This window comes from Bidens hawaiensis, unplaced genomic scaffold (genome assembly GCF_021521415.1).
Source record: "Bidens hawaiensis isolate Kalapana, Puna unplaced genomic scaffold, B.hawaiensis_p1.1 tig00003739_1, whole genome shotgun sequence".
NCBI lineage: Eukaryota > Viridiplantae > Streptophyta > Magnoliopsida > Asterales > Asteraceae > Bidens > Bidens hawaiensis.
In genome coordinates, this window is record NW_027491214.1 from 1,202,070 (window position 1) to 1,225,957 (window position 23,888).

Genomic DNA, 23,888 nt, shown 5'->3' on the forward strand with positions numbered 1-23,888 from the left:
CCAATGGAAATGGACATGAATGATTTGGTTCTAAAGATCAAAGAGAAGATGAATGAAATGGAAGGGATCCCATTAGGCAGAATAGTTGTTTATGCAGATGGGATTGGATTGCATTATCACAAGAGTTTGATGCATGCATCAAGCCCCAGGTTGGGTCGGACTTACCCTAGACGCAGCACACCAGAGGACCTCGTGCACCAAGTTGGCTCATTTATTTCATCATTATTTCTAGTAAACTTTTATATTTAAGGTGATTTGATATTGTGGTTAAAAATGTCAGAGAACCTGAACCTACAAGATCTGAGCTATGATTTGGACGACGACCAAATAACTTTCCTCTAAAAAAAAACCATCTTTTTTTAATTCCATTTTAAACAGCAAAAACAAATGCGAGTTTTGAGTTACTAGAAAGAAAAAGAAAAGGTTCACAAATAAAAATGGTCCTTTACAAGATAACATCCAAATGTAATTCAACCTCATAACGGTTTAAGGGTGGGATCCATTGCTGAAAGCTCTGCATACATGTTGGATATTTCCTTTGCAAAATACGCCTTTGCCTGCGGTCTCTTCACCTGCAACAAACATACACCAACTCCTTTAAAATTCCTCTCTTTTATTTGCTTGTGATAAGTATTGGATTATATGATTATTTAAGGTTTATTAGTATGGGCCAACGGCCCAGTTTAAGTTTTATTGGGTGGCTATGTACCATGTAACACTATGAAAGACTTTGTTTATGATGATTACTAAAGATTGTCTTACAATATATAAAGATCATAAGAAACACTATGAAACCTAAATTGGACACGTGGGCTCATACTAATAAACCCTAAATGACAATATATATTCCATTATGTAAAGATCTATAAAATAAACAGTGACAACAATACCTTGAAGGTTGGAGTAAGAAGACCATTCTCCACAGTGAATGGCTCTGGCACTAAGGTCACAGCTTTTGCAAACTCGAAGCCTCTCAGCTGCAGAAAACAAGATGTGTATATCAGATGCGATGAAAATATATTATACTCAAAAGTGAAACTGAAACTAATTGTCAAAATCACCTGAGCTTCTCTGGCTACAGCATCCATTTCAGCTAAAACAGCTGCCTTCGCCCTTGGATCATTACATAATTGTCCTAAATCATCATACTGCATAACACACATTTCCATAAATCTTACAACCAAAAACTAGTTTTTAGAGTAGTAGAGTTGAAAGTACCATTATGCCCTCAGATGCCGCCCATTCCTTCATAACGTCTGGATCAACAGATACGATTGCTACCAAAGATGAGTTCAGGCTGTCACCTATATCACACACAAACAGTCAGCATTATAAAAGTAGCTAATGAGTGATCTGATAGCAATATGCTGATTAATTTCTTACCATATACAAAACACTGAGCAACAAATTTACATTTAGCATATACATTTTCAATTTTATCAGGTGCTATGTACTCTCCTTGTGCCAGCTTAAATATGTTCTTTTTCCTGTCACAAACAAAAATAAACTTTGAATAAATGATCAAAATTCAGTGCACAAACACCACCATCATTGCAAATAGGGGTGTAAACGAGCCTATTATTTATGCAAATCTAATAACTTTTATTTTATAGCATAGATATATAATTACGTGATATACATTATATTTTGTATTATCTTATTAAAAATAACATATGTTATGTTGCATATAAAACTAAAATCACAAATACACACTTCAAATTATTTGATAGTTCATAACGAGCTTTACCTGTCAATAATTTTAAGGCGGCCTCCAGGTAACCACAAACCAATGTCCCCTGTATGAAGCCAGCCCTCATCATCAAGTACTTCTCTTCTGCTCAATCATTTCAAACTTCAAATCACTTAAACAAACCAACACAGTTTCAATTTCCAAAACACAAATTAACGTTAGTTACAAACGTTTGGACTTCATCTTTGTAGTAGCCTTGAAAAACACTAGCCCCCCTCACACAGATTTCTCCTCGAGGGTTCGGTTGATCATCAGATGTGTAATTCATCTCAGGAACATCAGCTAGTTTTACTTCTGAAAAGATGCTCAAAATTGGAAAAAGACCAGAGTTAGAAAATACTGTGCTGGTTTATTATAGAAAAGAAGAGGAAAAAGGAAAAACTGACCGCATGAAGGATTAGGAGAACCAACATGGCCAGTCAAGTTATCAGTATCTTCCATGACAGTTATGATACATGCAGTTTCAGTCATGCCATAACCTTCAATAACTTGACACCCAAAGCATCTGCAATGTTTAATTCAATAATGACAAATGTTAACAATTAGTTAGTAAAGTAAAAGATAATATCAATAGAATAGATGGTTTAACTTACACTTTTAGAAAGTCCATGATATCAGGAGATAAAGGTGAAGCACCTGAGCCCAAGAAACGAACCCGGCCTCCCATTTTTGCCTTTATTTTATTGAATACCAATCTATCCCAAATTGGTGATGGTTTTCGACCTACACATATACAATCATATTCTTAACATCTCAAACTTTTAACACTACCTTAGATATGATTACAAATATTATACTATTTCAACAGTAATAATTTTTTTTTAAGTGATTTTAGACGATTTCTGTTTAATAAGCAGGCCTGATTTTGTATTCCGTTTGCATCTCTTAATTATTATTAACATTATAATTATTATTTTGTTAGTGATTTAAGTTCTAAGTAGCTAGAGTTTTATAATCATAAAACCTAGATAACCACATCTTAAGAGATTAAAGATTAATTATAAATCTTTTGTAAGCTAAACTGCATACGATAGGTACTGGTGATGTGCTCCCTATGTGTACATATTTACAAATATTGATCAATGAAAACTGAAGAAATATTTCATGATCGTAACTATTTTTAAATGCAATGATGCTAGTATAGGCATATAGAGATGAAAGCATACCGCTCATTATTGCCTGCTTCTTGGAATTGTATGCAGCATTAAATAATCTTTGCTTTAAAACCCCTGATGTATTTACAGCATTCACAATCCTATACGAAAACAACACAGCAAACTTTAACATTTAGAATAAAATGGTTTAATTATGTATTAGAAATGGGTGTACCCGGCATATATTCTATTATAAAGACGAGGAACACTGCAGAAAATTGTTGGTCTGAGAACCGCCAAGTCGTCCATCAATTTTAAATTATCCTACACTCAACACAGACAAATAAGAAAAAGTGCCAAAATATGATTACAAAAACTTTATTATAACATAAGCAATCTAATCTATTTTAATAAAGTGATTAATGAGATATAATAGGGTGGCAATTGTGTCACATTGACATGTTGAGAGTGATGAACCCAAACAAGACCCAGACACAAGGCAAGTAACCTGACCATTGTAACCCATTTATCTAGACGGGTTGGTGCCTTCGTGGGATGTAAATCAACTATAAGCAGGTTATTAATCAGTTGGTGGGTTGTAAACGGATTGTAAGGAAGCTGTAGATGAGTAAAATAGGCTGAAAGTCGAAACGGGATATTATTTTAATATAACCAAAAGATTGCCTGTTTAAAAGGGTTAAAACAAGTTTCATGTGAGTTTCGGTTCGTGACAGAAAACTGTCACCTCCTCATTTATGCATTTAAATACACTTGCGATAAACTTTCAACCTGTTTGACCCCTTTGACCCATTTCTTTTTAGCTAAATCCATTCGATCCACTACAGATAAAACATAATCCTAATAGACCAATGCATATGGATCAAAATTGGCATCACTAATGCACACTATCATATATATTTAACATTTATGCAACAGAAGGAATGGTAGATCTCAACTATAAAACTAAAATTAAGAACAAATGTGACACATACCCCTTGGTAAAAACCAACAGCGAGACCACAGTATACTGACATAATTTGATTAGCTCGCTCGTAGATATGCGCCAACGGAAGATAAGATATATAACTGTTCAAAATAACAATCAAAATAAAAAAAATTAATAAAGCAGTTTAAAAGCTGTTATGCATTTTAAGTACATTAAAAGCGACTTTCGACCCGTTTTCATTTAACACGTTAGAATTCAACTTTCACCAATCAATAATTAAACTCATAAACAGATCTAACTTGCCAAACTTAATAAGCAATGATCAATAAATTTAGTAATGAAATAGAAGCACACATGTCTGATGAGTAGAACTTAATCATCAAGGTCGAGGCTGCAACACTTGCAATCAGATTTTCATGTGTAAGAACCACACCCTGCAGATATAGCATAAGTAAAACGGTATAAAAAAAATATTCTAGTCAAGCCTGTAAGTATAAGTACAACTAAAAAACAATACCTTTGGTGTTCCAGTAGTGCCACTTGTGTAGCATATTGTAGCAATTTCATTAGCCTTTGGAGGACAAACAGGTTTCAAATTACTATGGCCCTACATGAAAATCAATTGCAAATAATATTAGAAAGGTTAACACTTATTAATCATCAGTTAAACAATAAAAATTGCGGAAATGGTCCCCGTCGTATGAGAGCATATTGCAGGTTTTTGTTCCAAGATATAAATATTGCAAACTTAGTCGCACATTTACTCCCCACCGTTAATTCAAGTTAGCTTTTAATAAAATGAAGTCATGAGCCATTCATGTGAGGGTAATTGTGTCTTTTCAAACTTGCCATTCATGTGAGGATACCCTTATCAAACACCAGAACTCCTAACGTCGCCTTCACCACCTTTGTTTATGCATTGAACCTTCGATTTTGCACTGATCGATCGTGATGAAGTCAACACTAGGAGTTGTGTAGTTTGAAAGAGTATTTTATTAGGGTTCCAAATTTGAAAAGACAATTACCCGCACAAGAATTCCTCATGATATTACTTTTTCGTTACTAAGCAGGAGTGACGGTGGGGAATAAATGTGCAACCCTCTCATATATGTATGGGCTAAGTTTGCAGTTTTTAAAATCAGTTGACCAAACTTGCAATATGCGCAAAACACGGGGACCATTTGCACAGTTTTCTCGTTACAAATAGAATAAAAGTTTGAACTAACCTGGCTGACAAGTTTTGAATATGATACAAGTTGGACACCCGATGTTGCTGGAAGTGAGGGAAGGTGTTCATCAGTCCCTCCAACTACCTGCCACATGGATATCAGAACTTATTATTATTAAATAGCAAAGTGACATTTACATCAACAAATGATTAGAAAACATACCACTATTGTGCGTACACTACTAATTTCAGATAAGAAGCTCAACAACTGCAAGTTAAGATAACACCCAATTCTTCAAGGAAGAAAGTTTCATACAAATGTGATATTGGATATAAATCTAACTTACAACATTCAATGTAATTGGCACACAAAAAACAGCCTGCACATCAGCATGATTTATGATATACTTAACAGCATCAGGACCTACATAAAGCAGGAGTATTACACACTCGATAAAGATTTAAATTTAATTTAATATTTATTCAGAAACCCACACTTACACACCAAGAGTGTCATATAAAGGCACCGAAACATATGAATATGCTGAACATGCGTGATCAAGAACCAGCCACTCGGGTCTGTTTATAAAATAAAGTCCAACACGCGCTCCCTGCTCCAAAACAACCACTCAACATATATGAGAATAAGTAAATTAAGAAAAAATAAAAACAAATGTACATACTTTTGATAATCCATGATACTGGAGACCCGATCCTATTGCAGATCGAGCTGTGGCTGTTTCTCCATAGGTCATCCATTTGTACCTTCAGGTACAAGTTTAATATGTTAATAGCTACTTTAATCACCAATACTGGAAGTATATGTATATCATTAATAAACAGTACAGTACACTCACTCTCCAACGGTTCCATCTACTCGTACACGTGAGCCTAGGTACTTGTAATCCGGGAATGTGTCAACCGCGTGTCTGAAAACAATAGCACTTTATGTGAATACAACAAATGTTTAATCTAACTTCAACTAGTAAGCAGGGAATATGATTGGGATAAGACGCTCACACAAAGTTGTCATGCAACGTTTCAATCTCGGGATGATTAGGGAATCTGGTAACAAGCTTCAGAGGAGAATGTGCAGATCTGCCATGACTCAGATTTTTTAAGAAATCAGTTACATCAACACAGGAATAATGAAAAAATTGTTCACTGGTATGCATATAACAACCTGTACACATTCCACTTTCCCGACTTCAATTTTTCCGGCAGAACAACACTATATCTCCGATCTGCAGAACAATTTCACGTGGTATATTGAAAGTTAATCTTAACTAATCAATGTGTGAAAGTCAAAGGGGTTTATCTATTAAAGTCAAAAGGTAGGTTTAATTTATTAGCATGTCCATCTACTTGTTTGAATTATTAGATTTAAGAGTATTGAGTCACAATACGTTTACAAAGTTATTTAAGACAAGCACAGGGCCAACTATAAAGGGGGCGGGGAGGTCGGGTCGACCGTCCCTGGACCGATCACCCCGATAGGTCCGAATTTAAGAAACAATATTATATATATATTTTTTTTGTTTTTGAAAAGAATATGTATTCTTGCTGTTTAAACCCAATAGTTATAAAAACTGCAAAACCCAAATGATAACCAAGTAAGCCCGTTTGAAAATTTAATTATTTAAACCCAATAAATAACCTTTTACTTAAGGCCCAATTTTTTTAAAAAAATTTATAACGATTCGGAAGAATAAACAGATAGCAAGCAGGTTATTTAAATAAAAGAAAAGAAAAGAGTCGTGATGTGATCATATATTCAAGTGTTTGCTATTGCTATTGCTATTATTGTTGATTAGTTGGTTTGAATGTTAGAGCTAAAAGTAAGTAACTAGGGCACTAACCAAGTAGCATCAAATAAAATAGGTTTGAAAATAACAATTAAATAGAGCCGGTTTGCATTTCCTACAAATACAAAGGAGGATGAGAATGATTACCGTCAAAGAATTCACCGGCAGTAGCATTAACTTGAATCTGCTTGCTGGAGTTCTGATTCTGAAGAAGAAGATGAGATTGAATTGCAGTAAAGCGTCTGGTAGCAGCTGAATTTGAATCCGAATCATCCTCCATTATTAATATGAATCAGTTGAGGGTTTTGGTGGTCGAAATGAGCGTCGGTTAATAATATAAATAGTAAGGGGCACGCAAGTCTATGATGATGCAGGTGACTGAATAAATAATAAATAAGATAATGATAATGATAATAATAATAATAATAATAATAATTGTAGAGGAGGAGGAGGAGGAGGATATTGGGATAAATAATAAATAAGATAATGATAATAATAATAATAAATAAGATAATGATAATGATAATAATAATAATATACATTGAAAGTGAGTTTAGATTTGGGATATTGGAATCGGATAAGCGTTAGTTAGGTTAACAAAGTTGAACCATGCCCCAACAATTACATCACGGAGAATGAATGATGAGCCGTGTGGGGGTATGCATATTTGCATTACGAATTACCATAATGGGAGGAGCAAGGAATATCCAATTATTGTTTTACTAATTGTCTTTTTCTTTCTAAACATGGAATATAATCATCAGTGGTCAGCTATTTATTTATTATGAAGATGATTTTCTTTTTCTTTTCTAAAATTATTTAAAATTTTACTTCAAATATTTAAAATTTTAATGTATCCTTTTGTCTTCTTAAGTCTATTATTAAAATTACTTTTTACTTAAAATAAAAAACATGGCAAATAATGACAACCATGGTGTTGCAAGTTAACTATAGCCATGTTCAATATGCCCTTTTAACTTCACGACTTAGGGCTATCATAACATGTTTGACACGACGTGATAAGACACGATGACCTGTTGTGTTAAACACAAACACGACACGATAACTAATCGTGTCATTTTTTCCAAACACGAATACAAACCTGTTTAGTAACAGGTTAACCTGTTAAGACCTGCTAAGGGACCTGTTTAAATATACAATGAATAATACATGTGTAACGAAACCAAAAATTTCAAAACGAGCAAAAAAGTCTTAATTAATAGATAATCCATAACATATTTGAAACAAAAAAAACACAAATCCATAACATACTAGAAACAAAAGACAACAAATACATAACATACTTAAAACAAAAAACCATATATGCAAATCATAACATCCATAAAAATATAATATCGGGTTCTGACGGGCATTAGTGAAATATTGTTTGCAAGTATGACTTTAGGTTTAAGACTTTAAGACTGAATATATATTTATTTTTTTAAAATAAAAATTTACATAGGTTACTAAGATGTTAACAGGTCTTTAACCTGTTAGGACATGATTTTAAACATGTCTTAAACAGGTTGACCTGTTTAAGACACGAAACATGTTGAGCTCAAGCCCAAACTTGTTAAAACCCGTGTCGTGTCGTGTTAACAGGTCCGTGTCATAAATTGACAGCCCTACTCCACGTAAGCGTTACATCACCCACTTTACCCTTTTTTACTCCATCTCGTTCAAAGGAAATGGTTTAACCCACTTAACCCTCTCAATTTAATTTAAAAACAATTCTTGATATTGTGTGTGAGTGTAGAGAATTTTAAAGCCTCTTTAACACTTTAACCTCGTCTTGTCTTAACATCCCTTAACCCATGAAGAGAATTGTGTCCCACTCAACCTTTGCCAAATCAGCTTTAACGTCCTAGACGTTAAGTAAACGACAAACACTAAAAGAAATCGAACCAATATCTAACTTGGAGTTAAACGTATTTTATTTTGTTGTCACCATATTAAATAAGAGGAGAAGGTGAATATATTTGTGAAATGGGAACGAAAAAATATGCAAATTTGATACAAGACGGGGACTTCAAGATAAGTTTTAAGTGTTTGAACCACAACCACTTATATATTATCTTCCAAAGTTTGTTTATATAACACGAATAATAGTGGGATCCAACACTAAGTTTTAATTAAAAGTATTCCATGAGCCACATTCCAAACTTTTGGGACCATTTTGTTCTATCATGTTTCAATTATTAAGTTGTAATTTTTCCACATTGTCTAAAACCCGTTATCTTGGTGACCCACCTCACACACTGTCACATCTCGTATTTTCACGTTAACTTTGTTAACTCAAACTCCGTTATCTTAAACGTCATGAATAACATTTACAAGACTTAGTAACGAGTCACACATACGAGTTCGTCAGTATGCGTTGGTGATTAATGTCAAATTATATACGTTTAAATAATTCAGATGTAATTGTTACGTGCTAGATAATTTTATGTGTTACATGATTTAGTACATTATGCTTGCTTAACATATTATTAGTTATTATAATATTAAAGAAAACAAGTATTTAGAAACCCGTTGCACTATGCGACGGGGTAGGGATGCCGGCTTCGCGATACGCGGCCGAGCCATCAGACGGGATTTTTAGTTTAAAACATATTATCATATCAAACCTTATAATCGTCATAACCCCTTTTTAGCTGTTTTCTCTCCCACGCACACTCTTGGTGGGCGATTTTGGGAGTTTTTGGGTAGTTGGAAAGGCTAGGTTATGGATATCATCTGTTAATCACTATACGTAAGTATTAATCATTAATCCTTGAATTCTTGTTCGTCCCTTGTTTCTTGTTGCAAAACCCTAAATTGATATGAAACTTTTCTGTAATATGGGTGGTATTATGTGTATGACGTTATGTATTTCGTAGTTGGTGGATAAAAATCCTAATTGTTGTGTAAGACATATTACTACATGGGTTTTTATATTAAAAGTTTACTGACAGATTCATACTCGCTTATGATTTTGATTGTAACTTAATGATACATGCTTAATTTTGATCGATTCTTGATTATAGGTTCATTGAGTATAGTTTCTAGAAAGTTATGATTTGCAATTTTTGGACATGTTCATGATAGTTTTTATGAAGTTACAAAATCGTATGTCAAATCTGATTCAAGATGATGTGTTCTAACCTAATTTCCCGATGCTAAACAAAATAAATATGACAAGGACAATACTAATTACGAGGATCCGAAAATATAAAATGGGTCAGGTTTCGGGTGTGAAAATTAACGAATGTTACAAGTTGGTAAAGAGATTTTTGGTACAAGTTAACTACATTTGACTCAAAATTTGTTATTGGTCAAAAATGGATAATCTAAGTATTTTTAAAAGTTTGAGAATGTAAATAGATTTATCGTCAAATTTGTTACAGGTTCGAAGTGTTGGCTTGAAAATGTCAAACGGTTAAAGTTATAATTTTAAACATAATTTGGGTTTCAAATTTAGTTTCAAAGGCATTTTGGAAATAATCAAAAGGTTCGGAATTTGACAAATTGACTATTTTTCACTCGACTATTAAAATTTAAGAAGATGTCGAACACTTCCGACATGCCACCCTCAAGCCTATCAATATTTCTAACTTTTATCAAATTTGAAATATTTGTGTTAAAATTAACTTTTCCTTCTATGGAAATCAGAATGTTATATAAGAAATATGTCATGCAAAACTATGCCCAAATAAAGCAAAATATTCACAAAATTAAATGGGTTAACATGTTATTTTTTATGTTGTTATTATAACAAAGTCGAGAAGCCCCCTCAAAAGTATCAAAATCATTTTCATGGTGTAGTCCAGAAAAGCATAGTTTTTAAAGAGCATTCGTCATTACATTTTAATATTCTCATTTCCTTCTATGGTTGGTAAATTGATAAATATGTAAATAAAGGTAACGCTCCATCTATATTTAGGCTAAGAGGTCAGACCTACTATTGTTTGAGATGTTTTCTTCCTGAAATTGGTTCATAACCAAAATTCTTTCAATTATACATATATGATACAGAGGATGAAATTTCCAATAGAAAGAGCGTTCTTAGATATGTTTTCGCACGCGCATTTTTTTATTAAGTTTTTTTTTTTGGAAAAGAATTATGATATAAATAAAATCAATTTATATACACATAATATTTATACAAGCACAGATACAATACATTTTATCGTATATGTTATGTAATTATTTACTTTATTTGAAACTTTATAATTTGAATTATTCCGTGTGTTACTTGGATTCTAAATCCAGTTCATTTATTTTTTCGTGGTTTCCAAATACATGGTTTTTTTCTTATGAACATAAGGCGGCCGGGTTGGTTTAATACTTACTAGTCAAGTGGAAATAAGATACGTGTTGTCCTCCATATCCACACGTTTTCATTTCCTCAATTACATAATAATAATAATAATAATAATAATAATAATAGTAATAATAATAATAATAATCTTCTACTTTGATATTATTAATTTGTTTGTTGGTTGGATGCTATGGCTCTGATGTACAGAAGCTTGTACCCACCATCAATCTCAATCAAATCTTCTTCTCAATGGCCACGTTTCTTTTTCAGCTATTCAAAGACCAACAACAACCAATTTAGAGTGAAGTCTGTAAGGGACGACGATGATGATATGTCTGTTTCCTATGCCTACCAAGTGCTCGACGTAATGCCTGATTGCACTTTCTCCGATCTTAAAGCAGCTTTTAGGGCCAAAGTATTCACACCAAAGCCATCACTTTTTCTTTCATTAGTTTTTTATTTGGCCATTTAAGGAGTGCATATCATATAATATTCTTCTTATTTTGCTTATACACGTGTAGGTGAAGCAATTCCATCCTGATGTTACAAGGAGTGATGATAATAATAGCAGCTCAGATACGATGATTCGCCTTGTCATTCAGGCCTACCAGGTACATATTTTTTATCGTATCTATTATATTAACCAGCTACTAACTCTTATTTAGTTTTTATATAAAAACTAGTATATAGACCCGCAGATGCGTATCACATGGTTTTGACGGCTTTTATATTGGCATACATTAGCATAATCTCCGCAAAAGAAGCATTCACATAGAACGCGCGGGCTTTTGACTATTTGCTAGACTAAGTTCAATAGATACTACTTGTAAAAACTAATACACTATGCAACAAATAATGACCAAACCTGAAAATATATTGCACTAAGTAGAAGAAGATTATTATCTAATCACACGTTTGTAACTTTGATGAGCAATCGACATGAGCATCTCTTCTGTAGAGCTGTAAAATTAGGAAACTAAATTCACAGTTCCAAATTAAAAAAAAGCTTAATATCAAACAAACTAAAAAAAAAAAATCTAACCCTATACATCCTCATGTAGAAACATATATCAAAACATAATCCAATGCGACTCCACTTTGTTTGATCGTTTAAGATTGGTGTTCGAAGAAGACGGAGCAATTTCCGTTGACAATATACACTCCTGCACTCATACATAGTCCTCTTAACGGTAACTTGTTTGTTACATGTTTTTCAAGTAGCATGGAAGGAGCAAGGTATGCCAATCATTAGCAATAAACACAACATCTTCCCCTGCACAAAATCATAAGTTTCATTACTTTTACTTTGTAAACTAAAGGCTTATAGAGAATACGTAGAGTTCATACCATATGGCCTTGAAAAATATTCATTACTTTTCAGATTCAACATTCTCAGGCATTTTGGCAATTTAGTTTTGACCAACATGGTCAATTGACTACTAATCTCGTTTCCTTGTCTTGAGGGGCATTAGGATTGAAAACACTAAGTGCATTTCAGAGTCACCAAAATCAATAACCCACATACGCTCTACATTGAAATGGTCAAATATCTGCATATGCAACTTTTGATGCTTTATAAAATGAATACCAAAATCTAACCGAATTAATAAACAGAACACCATATCCAGAAATCATAAAATTCACAATAAAATTCATTTCAAATAGCTGATATAGATAAAAATAAGTAGTTTAAAAGGCTCAAGCAAGCATCATTGCTCTCAATGCTCATTATCAAGAAAGTTTCAGAAAGCTCATAAAATAAACGATAGCTCATTGAGTCATTGTAGCTGCATATAAATTGCATATAAGCAAAAGGCTTAGCCAAAAGCACACACATAGCAACACCCAAGGACATCCGGTAATAAAGCAGATAACCAATGGACAACATCACAAACGCAAGGTACAACCCAGACTGCACAAACTTGGACGAAAATGTAAATATATAAATTAAGTTAAAGCATACCAACGATCCCAGTTACTGGAATGAATCTGGTTTGGATTGTAAGTTTAGAGAAGTTAGTTTTTAATATTGATTGCTACCGAAAACAACAGAACCAATGTCCAAAAGCACAAATAAAGTGCCACGAACCTTAAACTGAAAAGCCCAAATTGGGTAGGGTTTGATGTTAACCCCTTCAGCAATATCAAATCAGTAATTAGATGTTACATTGTAGAGAATCACGCACACAGAAAGCTTCAAATCTTAGGCGGTAACCAATGTCAACCACCGCCACGACATCGCCGCCGCCTAGGGTTCCACAGGAGAACCTGCCAGCGGCGGTCGACGATAACGAAGATGGAGTGGCTAAAAGGAGAGATATATGCTCTATCATAGATGAAACCCGACAACAATCAAAATTAAAGCCAAAAGCATCACCTTCGTACCCCGCCACTGTGACGGCCTCCGTCACCTAGGTTCCTAAATGGAATCCGGCAACAACATCACCCTACCTGGCCACCGTCACCGTTGGCGTACAACATCACCGCCACCGCCATATACGGCAACAGCCGGCGACAGGGCAACAATGGTTACCAGCGGTTTGCGGTGGTTTGGTCTGTGACAACGGCAAAAGCTGATGACACCTTGTGATAGATGTCTCAAACAAACAATGGGAGAGAGCCGATGAAGATAGAGAGAGAAACAACATAAATGGAAGAGTGGTAAATGAAGAGAGAGAAGCCAGATGAGTTCAATTCATGAAAACATTAGATACACAAGCACGTAGCACTACTAGGGACACCGGCGAGAAAGCAGATGCACAAGATGACATAAGAAATGTACAAACATCACAAGCGCAAGGTACAACCCACACTGCACAAAGTCTCCCAAAAATGTCATATTATAAATTGGCTTGTGTATTATCTCTAACGTAACAGATCAAATGACCAAACCATTTTTATTCAAATATTTCAGTATCATTGTAATTAAATTGTGTTTGGAATCATGATTTAGACATTAGATAATCGATATCAATAAATGCTTGTGGTTCACTCCAACCCAGCATGCCCAAAGAAAATGGCCGATTATCTAATCCTTTCACCTTTACCTATGATGCTTAACTTTCTATTATCTTGTCTTGAAGCCTTCTAAGTTCTATCTTTTCAAACATATTTGTTTAATATTTTAATTACAATTATAAATATTTTTCTGTCCAGGTGTTATCCAATTTAAGCAAATCAGAAATCATCGAAAGGTGCGTGTTAATAATGCCTTTTTTTTCGGTTTTTTCTAGTAAAAATGTTCAGACCCTAACTTCTTATTGTGTTGTAGTGAATGTCTAGACCCCTTTGATGCCCCTGAGTGTGAGGCTTTTGACATCTTTGTTAATGAGGCTCTATGTGTTGGCAAAGGTAAAACATTCTTGCTTCTTTTAATATTATTCTTTCTACTTCACATAAAATCTAGTAACTTATTTATAAAACTAGCTTAGCATCGTTTTTCCTTGGAATTTGGACACTCTATTTTAAAACATAAGCTTGTATAAGTATATGACAAGATTAGATTAGTTTATCAGAAGCAAAGCAACCAGAATCAGAGGATATTGAAAAGCATCATTATCACATATTCTCAACAAGTTAACTATGAAGTTATCAGTATGTAACCTTGGTTACGGAGAGTCGTATTTAAATGCTTATCTTCTCTAAAGGTGGCGCTTTCAATCTGTTTGCATTTCAAAGGATCAATTTAGTCAAATATTAAGATTGTTATTGTGCTATTGAAGTTTTTTAATCGAGTTTAAGACATTAATTATTTTTTATTCTGTTAAGTATATGCCCATGACCTATGTTGTTGAACATATCTGCAGGGTGTCCTTGCTCTTGTGTAAAAACAGCTCCTCATGCCTTCACGTTCAGTTCTTCAACAGGAACTGCACGTGCAGCATCCCAAGGTTAGTAATTAGCATAGTATAACAAGTTAACAACATATCTAATATCCATTTCTTTAATCTTAATTAGGTCATAAGGAGGATTATCAGGTACAGCTGGCAGTTGGGCAGTGCCCAAGAAGTTGCATCCATTATGTAACACCATCTCAAAGGGTTATCTTGGAAGAGCTTCTTGGAAGGTATATAACCACCCATAAAATTGCATTGAGTTCATAATTAAATCAGCCTTCATTTATTAAGATTACTCTATTGATAATTTGTGCTTAGAGTCAAGATCGAATGTGTTACATATGTATATATGATTACCAACTATTTTATTTCAAAGCAAAATTTTATATATACCCTACAAAACCTGGAAAATATCATTATATATACCCATGCAAAGCTAAAAATATCATATATGCCCATACAAATTAGTTAAAATATCAAATATATCCAACTTTTAAGAAACAATTTAATAGATGACCATTTTACCATTATTTCTTAAAACTTCAATGTTTATATATGCTCATCTTCAACTTAAAATTTTTTATGTAGCCATTTTTAGCTTAAATTTACTTTTACCCATTTTTAGTTGGAAAATTGGTTTTTATTAGTCCCAACTATTTCATTTTTGTCGGCGCTGGTCCCAACTTTCATTTTGGCTGGCAACGATCCCAACTTTAACATTCGTTTCTTCCACCAGTCCGCGACTAACGGAGTACTAACTCCGTTATGTTTTTGCTGATGTGTCCATCTGAGTTGTCACAAAAATGTTACGTGGCAGCCACCTCCCCACACCACCGTCCCACCGCCACTCCCTCTGCCCCTACCACCACCACCCAACGCCGCATCGGCATCGCCGTCGACCACTCCGACGAGTCCGCCTTCGCTGTCAAATGGGCCGTCAACCAGTACCTCTGTCCCGGCGACGCCGTCCGCCTTCGCCGTCAAATGGGCCGTCAACCAGTACCTCCGTGCCGGCGACGCCGTCATCTTAACCTACGTCAGACCCACCTCCGTCCTCTACGGCGCTGACTGGGACTCCGTTGACTTATCAATTGCAGACATTGACACCGACAACGAAGAGTTAACCTTAAATTTGACAGTTCTAATGTCAAATTGTCTAACAGAAGCTACAAATAATGCAATTAATTGCTAATTCGAGTAAAACCCCAACAGAACAAATTGATTTACGAACACATCTAACTTGCCTGAAGAACTTTGGGGCCTTGGAAATGTGTGGATTTGCGAAGTGTGGCTGCCACGTAACATTTTTTTGACAACTCATATGGATACATCTAACGGTTAGTACTCTGTTAGTCGCGGACTGGTGGAAGAAACGAATGTTAAAGTTGGGACCGTTACCAGCCAAAAAGAAAGTTGGGACCAGCGCCGACAAAAATGAAATAGTTGGGACTAATAAAAACCAATTTTCCTTTTTAGTTTAAAGTTATTTTATTCTCACCCATTAACAATAGTTTTCTCAAAATGTTATATTAACTTTCTTGCTTTCTTTTATAGCATAGATACATGATATAGGTTCGATTATCTGATTCGAACATCAAAATTCGATTGTTCAATTATCTGCCGCTAAGGCGCTAAGAGAACAAAAGAGGAGAGATGACGGTTCGGTTTGCTTGCTTATTGTCGATGTTAATCAAAATCTCAATAAGAAATAGGGTTTAAACAAATAAAATGAAAGGGGAAGAATGGTCATTAAGTAAAAATTCGTTAAAGTTGGGTATATATGTTAATTTTAGTTTTGGTTGGGTATATATTAAATTAGTTCTTATAAACGAGGCATTAGCGAAGGTTGTATGCCCTTGCAACCCGATCGATTCAGTTGTGCATTTACGGTTTTAGTTAATTCATTTTGGCTTAATTGATTTGACTTGTTAATTCTATTCCCTGTTTTTTTTTTTAATTGTGGAGATGATTTTATGGTTTTGTAGTATCTTGAACGTGCCTTTTGATTGTTCTGCTGAAGCGGACTTGCTTTACTCCCTGATTGTAAAAGCAAAATATGAGAATAACCGTTACACGAAGCCAAAGAAGAAACCTGCTGTATCAACCAAACATGTTGATTGGTATTGATGTTTTGGGTATATCTTGTAAAGCAGCATTATAGGAGAATGTACATATATCTTCAATGGTAAAATACTCATTTTGTTTAATTGTTATGCCAAGAATAGAAAGCCATGGTAGTTTCATGGTCCTCTTTGTCAGATTGAGATTGAGGATGATAAGGTCTGTGTTTAGTTTGAAGATCCTGTCGTCTTTTTTAAAGAAGGATTTGGAGTCAGACCACCACCAATTTTGCAAAGGCAATTTTCCAGCCAAAACTCTTGGCTTGGTGATAAAGCAGCCTCGCCTTTATCCTTAACATGTTCTTTGTCGGTTTTGCTCAAGACCTTTTTCAAGTTTTAATACATCGATAGTGACATTCAAAATGTCATTGAGAGTAGAGAAAAAATCTTGATGGCATGTATAAAATAAAATAGAAATAAATTGTGTTATTGACGTTCAGCAAAAACCTTTTATGACTCAATTATCTATTCTAATAAAAAAGGATTTGATGATGTCACTTGTCATCTTCTTAGCCATTCTCATCAATTTTAACCCATTTTCATAAAATGGTATCTCATTCGGTTCAACCCACTCTAATACAACCCGCTCCAATAAAAATAACCAGATCCAGTTTTTTCATTTTCTTTTTGTTTTCATCAACCCTAATTCCAGTTCGTCTCTCCCGCTAGTATCTACGCCATCGCAATCGCCATTCCTATGTTTCGCTAGCACCTATGCCATCGCCACCGCCGTCGCCTCCTTCATCGCCACCAGCCAGCTACGCCATCGCAATCGCCGTTCCTCTGTTCCGCTAGCACCTACGCCATCGCCGCCGCCGTATCCTCCTTCATCTCCACCGCCGTCGCCGCCTCTCTTCCGTAGCCACCTATTTTGTATGCGCCTTCGCCGTCGCCACCTACTCCTCTCTTCTGTAGTTCACTCTCTGTTAAAGGTATACTCCTAAACTATGTAATTGAAATTATGGAATGTAAAATACTTGATAAAGTTGTTGGTATATGTTTAATAGAACTGGTTAATTGGAATTTGATGTGTTCTTTGCAATCTTCTTTGTTGTTTTGGCATGTTTAATTGGAATTGCTCTTTGTTGTTGCCTGCCTTGCATAATTGCCATTTTGTATGCAGTTGCTGGCCAGGTAAGAACGGTATAATGTTATTATCTTTTTTAAACTTTTATATTTATCGTGAGCTTGTTTAGCATATTATGGTAGGTAATATGCAGGAAGGTGCTATTAGCATTCTTCATGATCTTCCTGCTTGGTCTATTTGCATTCTTCATGACGACAAAGATGAAGTTTTCAACACTGTAAAGGTAAGAAAATTACCCTTCCACTCTTTTAAATTGCATAATATCAACTTTCGAAACACTAAAACTGTCATGATATTGGGCTGTTTAATTTGTAGGTTAAAGCTCCAAGCACACAAAAAAAGATGACAACCATTGCAACTTGTGATTGGCAATCGCATGATGAAGAAGCTCCGTCTTCTGATGGCGGTGATACGTTTGCAATGTCGGGGTTGTACGAGCAGTTAAATGTAACTAGAGATGCTTCTGATTACTTGTGGTACCTTGCAGAGTAAGTATTAATGATTTGTGATTATTATTATTATTATTATTATTATTATTATTATTATTATTATTATAAATGTTTAACTGTTTTGTATTTATTTGATTTTACAGAATAGATATATCGCCAAACGAACAGTTTTTGACAAACGGACAACTTCCCGTGCTAACAGTTATGTCAGCAGGGCACGCTCTGCATGTCTTTATCAACAACTAACTCGCAGGTAAGTCTCACTTTTGATAAGAATTAACCTTAAACCAGATGGGCTAAACGGGCTGGCCCATCGGGTCGGGTGATGGGTCAAGACGGGTTTGCGATGAAATTGTCACATCTTGTTTGGTCATATTACAGGAACAGTCTGGGTATCACTAAAAACCCGAAATTAACGTTTAGTCAAAATGTTAAGTTGAGAGCGGGCGTTAACAAGATCTATATACTAAGTGTTTCTGTAGGCCTTGCGGTTAGTTTCTTTTTTCTTTTTTTTTTGTCAATATATAAAAACATTTAACTAAATTATTTAATCACCGTTTTAGAACGTCGGCACACACTTCGAGAACTACAATGTCGGCACGCACTTCGAGAACTACAATAGTATTTTTTAGTAGTAACAAACGTTTTTACAAACCTTTTTTTTAACCGAAAACACCAACAAATTTCATATAAAAAACACCAAGTTCAACAAAATCATATAACAAAATCAAAAATATTATCTTTTTTTAAATAAATCAACAATTATCATTTGAATTTCAAAATGGTTAAATAGGTAGTTACCTACTCCTACTATTAAGAGATTCTCAAAATTTTCAAGTTATTTATTCCTAACTCATTTTGTTTTTAAATTTGAAACTGAAATCATTTTTAAAATGTGCAAAATCTTCTGATTTTGTTTTCCTCATTCCATAAAATTTGACATATTTTACGGTAATCTTAATAATTAATATTCAAAAGTTTCTATAATTCTTACCTCAATAAACCATAATTTTATAAGTAATTTTACTCAAAATTCATATATTTTATTTCAAATTTTGAATTTCAAATTCCCAAATTATCTACAATTACCATATTTATTTTACTTTCAAAATTTACAAATTACCTATCTACTACTATAATAAAAGAATACCTCATTTTGCCACTTGTCACTCTCACAACCCCCCCCCCACCCTTTTCCAATCCATTTACAAAATATGGTTTTTTACTGGATCCCTTTTGGCTTATAACTGATCCAACATGTTTTTTCGGATCTATATGTTTTCTGTGACCTGTATATTTTTCTTTCAATAGAATGGTAACCCTAGGTTACTCTCTGATTGTTTACATGTCGGAAGCAAAGAAATCCGGAGACCTACCACTTCATTTCTCGGGCGGCCCACATCATCCTCCTCAATATTCATCCAGCATTCGATTCATCTCGCTTGGATTCATCTGAAGCCGACACATTATTTTCTGACCTTGGAACATTTTGTTGTCAAAATTTTCAAAATGAATTATAATGTGTTTAATATGATGACAAAGCTATAGTAATACAATTATCATCCAAATAATACAATAAAACACTTTTGAGTATGAATTAAAAACTCACTTTGGTCAAGTTTCTACCAGTTTGACCCATTAAGCAATAAAAGATTATTTTAATTTTTCAGTCCTCCATAAATATAAATCAATAGATTATTTTAAGTAAATATATTTTAGGGAAGAAATTAAGGGTTTAATATGGGAAAGCCATAATCACAATATTTTTTTTAATCTGGTCAAATCATTTACTATGCTTAAATACCTGAAAATCAGAATTCTTTGATTATTTGGAAAGACGTACGGTATTTCACGATGACCATAAACAAAAGCCAAGGTCAATCATTAATAAGGGTTAGTTTGTACTTGAAAGAACCCGTGTTCTCAAATGGGCAACTATACGTTAACTTGTCAAGAGTTATAAGCGGACATTGACTTAAGATATTTATTCTAATAAACAAAGTTATTGATCACTACAACCACAAATGTAGTATATAAGAAAATTTATTGTTATTTATAAATTATTTGTTTAATGTTTGCTTTGTAATTCATGTAATTTTAATGTAAATTGTAATTGTATAACAATACATGATAGTTGTGTTGTTTATTGTATTTTGTTTGATGTTTAAATTAAAATTCTAATCAATTTCCGTGTAATACACGGGTCTCAAACTAGTATTCTAATAAAATACTACTACTTTATGCCACTTGTCACTCCCTCAACCATTCTCACACTTTTTAACCCATTTTCAAAATATTAATCCCATGTGGGTCATTACCCACCTAGTTTAGTCTTCTTCGGATCTACGACAAACTTTTAAACTCCAGTCATAATATTAGTCTTACTCCAGTCAAACCCTAATTCCAAAACTCTCCAAACTCCATAAACTTCTACCGCCCCTCTCCATCGCCACCACTGCCGGCACTGGAATCTCACCAACCGTCAGTCCGCCACCACAAGAACCAGTTTATTTGCCTCCAGGGACTTGGTACCCCGGTCAATTCAAGTACTACCACTCGCATTCTCCAACCGCCCTCGCCGTCACGTTCCGTTTCGTTCATTGTCAAATCTTCCAATTCTGGTAACTTTGCCGGCGATGATCCGTTTGGAGTCTATCTGTGGGAGTTTGCTTCGTGAGATAATGGTACTTATACGATTTATAATTGTTTTACATGAATTCCAGGTTAAAGCAGATATAGTGTTTTACATGAATTAGGATGTTAATAGTGGAAGCTATAGATTGATATAACATATTTAGGATTTTACATCAATTTTAGGTAAAAAATTGTAGGCGACATAACTGATTGTGTAACTTACTTTGGTTTTATGATTTATAGGTGTAGTTTTGTTTTATTTGTGAAATTTTCATGATATTTGACTTGTAATAGACGGTCAGATTCTTATTAACATGAATACGGATGTGAATTTTTGAACCGTTGATCAATCCTGTTCTGGTGCTGGATTTGTTTGCCAGTTTGTTATATACATCTCAATTAAGAGGCAACTATTTGACTACTGTTACAATCATGGATCATGGATATATTGAAACTTTGTTGGAAAGTGAAAATTATAGTTTGAATCTCAAGATATTTAGCACAAACAATCACGGTTAGTGCATGCCAAGTGTATGATTTAATGTCACTTTATTCCTTTCCTTTAATGGACTTGAACAGATTTCCTTCAATATCAAGAACAATCATCTCCTCTTCGTCTTCGTCAACCATATCTTCCGTCGCAGAGGTATGATTTTCATTTAATTGTTTGAACTTTAGATATGAATTCATCAACTGCGCTATACAATCAACTTAAGGTATGCATTCTGTATAACTCTCATTTGGAAATTGTATGGATTTTGAAAGTAATATAATAATTAGAGATCAAACCCATCTCTAAACCCTAGGGAAGTGTTGCGTTCTACACTCAATTAGTAAAGTAAATGTATGTAAAAAGTAATACTTATGTGATTATTAGTAAGAATAAAAACTAGGCTTTCAAAGGTATGCTTAAATAAAGCTGTAAATGAACCGTGAATCGTTCGGCTGGAAGTTCATTTATGTCGGTTCGTTTAATTAATGAACGGACATGAACGAAGGATTTTGTTCGGTAAGCTTAATGGACGAACACGAACAGAGGCCGAGTTCGTTCAATTGTGTTTGTGAACGTTTGGTAATGTGTTAATTTACATTCGTTTATTTACTTTCATTTACATAAATATGTTCGTTTATTAGGATTTTACTATTACTAATTTTACTCTTTTATTTATTTGTTTTTTACTATTACTATTTTGGTATAATCATGTTTATGATTACTGTGTTTAGCTTTTTTGGATATTATGTGGCGTACTTCCGGATTTTTGGGTAATTTAGTTCCCGGTCGCATCGTTTGTGTCTGTTAGTGTATATTTACAAAATTGATGAACAAACATGGATGAATACGAATAGCTCAATTTATTAACGAACGAACGCAGACAAGAAATTACGTTCAGTAAGTTGTTCATAAACCGTTTGTTTGTCCAATAAAAGCTTAATGTACGGACACGAACAAGGTCTCGTCTGGCTCGGTTCAGTTTGTTTGATGAATAATGAATACATGCTAGAATATTTTGGTAAGTTACTGAACATTGTTACTCTATAGTTTTCTCACTGTGACCTTGAAAATAAGTTTCACATTGGTTACCATAATGTTTATATTTCAAAGTATTATAATAGAGTTGATGTAAGATTGGTGGCTCATGCTTAGGCTTTGTGGAAACTGGGTTTAGTGGAATTGAGAGATCTGGAGATGGTTTTAGTGGAAGTTCGAGGCTAAAGGTACCTATTGCGGTCAAAAGAAGATCATCACAGTCACTTTTAACTGGAGTTAATTCTATTTCAATTTTGGCTAACAAAGTCTTAGATAAAAGTTTTATAATAAAGTTGAGATCTACATTTTTATTTATTTGATGCTTATATTATTATTTTTGGTAAGCAGGTAGGAGAATACCAAGGTGCATCCAAGTTTGCAGTTTTAACTTCTCTTAGATTTTACACAAAAAAAAAAACACAATAGAGATGGTTACATGAGTGAGTTGATACGTTATGTTGTATTAATGTAAACTTGACTGCTATATATCGCTAATGTAAACTATCATCACTTGTTGCTAATGCAAATTTTATCAATATAGATGTAATTGTGTTGTAGCTAATTGCTTTCCAACTTTTTTTTGATTTAATTGTTTTTTAAATTTATTTAATATTTATATTGACCAATATAACCACAAATGCAGTGTACAAGGAATTACACTTATTTGTAACATATTTGAGTAATGTTTTTTTTTCTTCTGTAATTCTTGTAATTTTTAATGTAAATTGTAAATTGTATTAATAAATATTTGATATTTGTGTTGTTAACTGTATTTTGCTTAATAGTTAAAGTTTAAAATTTTCGTCAACTTGCCATGTAATACACGGGTTTCAAACTAGTAAATCAATATAAAGCATCACATAGAACTTTGCATGACCCGAAAAACGCTACAAACAACAGTATGGCAAGGATACTTATGCATTGGATGTACCAGCGGCGTATCCACCATGCCTATACTAGCATTTGTACCATTGTCCAAAACAAACTTGGTTCTAAGTTATGACACACAATTTTACGTACTTATGATTTATATGCGAAGACTTGGATAATTACGTGTCGACCCATAATTACCTTTATCGCCAAACGGTTCGCATAATCCGTCCTATTGTATGGGTTACAAATACAGTAGTTATCAATAATTAAAAATATATCTTTGTGGAAAAATAACTAA

General features: G+C 34.0%; 3 protein-coding genes across 3 annotated transcripts; 2 read left to right on the forward strand and 1 right to left on the reverse strand.

Moving 5' to 3' along the window:
* Positions 1-366: 366 nt before the first annotated feature.
* Positions 367-7,043, reverse strand: LOC143624253 (long chain acyl-CoA synthetase 7, peroxisomal-like). Its single transcript, XM_077094969.1, has 23 exons — positions 6,911-7,043; positions 6,142-6,202; positions 5,979-6,056; positions 5,816-5,887; positions 5,642-5,723; positions 5,464-5,569; positions 5,306-5,382; positions 5,182-5,226; positions 5,017-5,103; positions 4,308-4,397; positions 4,145-4,224; positions 3,837-3,930; positions 3,080-3,168; positions 2,917-3,005; positions 2,344-2,473; positions 2,137-2,255; positions 1,921-2,044; positions 1,748-1,834; positions 1,384-1,487; positions 1,219-1,304; positions 1,062-1,148; positions 891-977; positions 367-572 (listed from the first exon to the last, which is right to left on the reverse strand). Exons 1-23 carry the CDS (start codon positions 7,041-7,043, stop codon positions 477-479), a joined length of 2,103 nt encoding a protein of 700 aa, XP_076951084.1. The 3' UTR covers positions 367-476.
* A 4,210-nt stretch (positions 7,044-11,253) lies between these two features.
* Positions 11,254-17,116, forward strand: LOC143624246 (uncharacterized). Its single transcript, XM_077094964.1, has 7 exons — positions 11,254-11,478; positions 11,585-11,674; positions 14,220-14,257; positions 14,335-14,414; positions 14,870-14,953; positions 15,021-15,129; positions 16,885-17,116. The coding sequence occupies exons 1-7, from the start codon at positions 11,254-11,256 to the stop codon at positions 17,024-17,026; spliced, it is 768 nt and encodes a 255-aa protein (XP_076951079.1). The 3' UTR covers positions 17,027-17,116.
* Positions 17,117-18,221: 1,105 nt separating this feature from the next.
* On the forward strand, positions 18,222-21,311 carry LOC143624247 (beta-galactosidase-like). The gene is made up of 5 exons (XM_077094965.1): positions 18,222-18,329; positions 18,422-18,594; positions 18,699-18,761; positions 18,847-19,045; positions 21,279-21,311. The coding sequence occupies exons 1-5, from the start codon at positions 18,222-18,224 to the stop codon at positions 21,309-21,311; spliced, it is 576 nt and encodes a 191-aa protein (XP_076951080.1).
* Positions 21,312-23,888: the final 2,577 nt, after the last annotated feature.

Coding starts and splice junctions, on each gene's coding strand:
- LOC143624253 (XM_077094969.1), bottom strand. CDS start 7,043: ATGGAGGATGATTCGGATTCAAATTCAGCTGCTACCAGACGCTTTACT. Junction 5,104..5,181: donor GTAGTGTACGCACAATAGTG/GTATGTTTTCTA, acceptor TCCATGTGGCAG/GTAGTTGGAGGGACTGATGA. Junction 2,045..2,136: donor TTCTCCTAATCCTTCATGCG/GTCAGTTTTTCC, acceptor GCATCTTTTCAG/AAGTAAAACTAGCTGATGTT.
- LOC143624246 (XM_077094964.1), top strand. CDS start 11,254: ATGGCTCTGATGTACAGAAGCTTGTACCCACCATCAATCTCAATCAAA. Junction 14,258..14,334: donor AAATCAGAAATCATCGAAAG/GTGCGTGTTAAT, acceptor ATTGTGTTGTAG/TGAATGTCTAGACCCCTTTG. Junction 14,954..15,020: donor TGCACGTGCAGCATCCCAAG/GTTAGTAATTAG, acceptor AATCTTAATTAG/GTCATAAGGAGGATTATCAG.
- LOC143624247 (XM_077094965.1), top strand. CDS start 18,222: ATGGTAGGTAATATGCAGGAAGGTGCTATTAGCATTCTTCATGATCTT. Junction 18,595..18,698: donor TACTTGTGGTACCTTGCAGA/GTAAGTATTAAT, acceptor TTGATTTTACAG/AATAGATATATCGCCAAACG. Junction 19,046..21,278: donor GTGTTTCTGTAGGCCTTGCG/GTTAGTTTCTTT, acceptor CATGAATTCCAG/GTTAAAGCAGATATAGTGTT.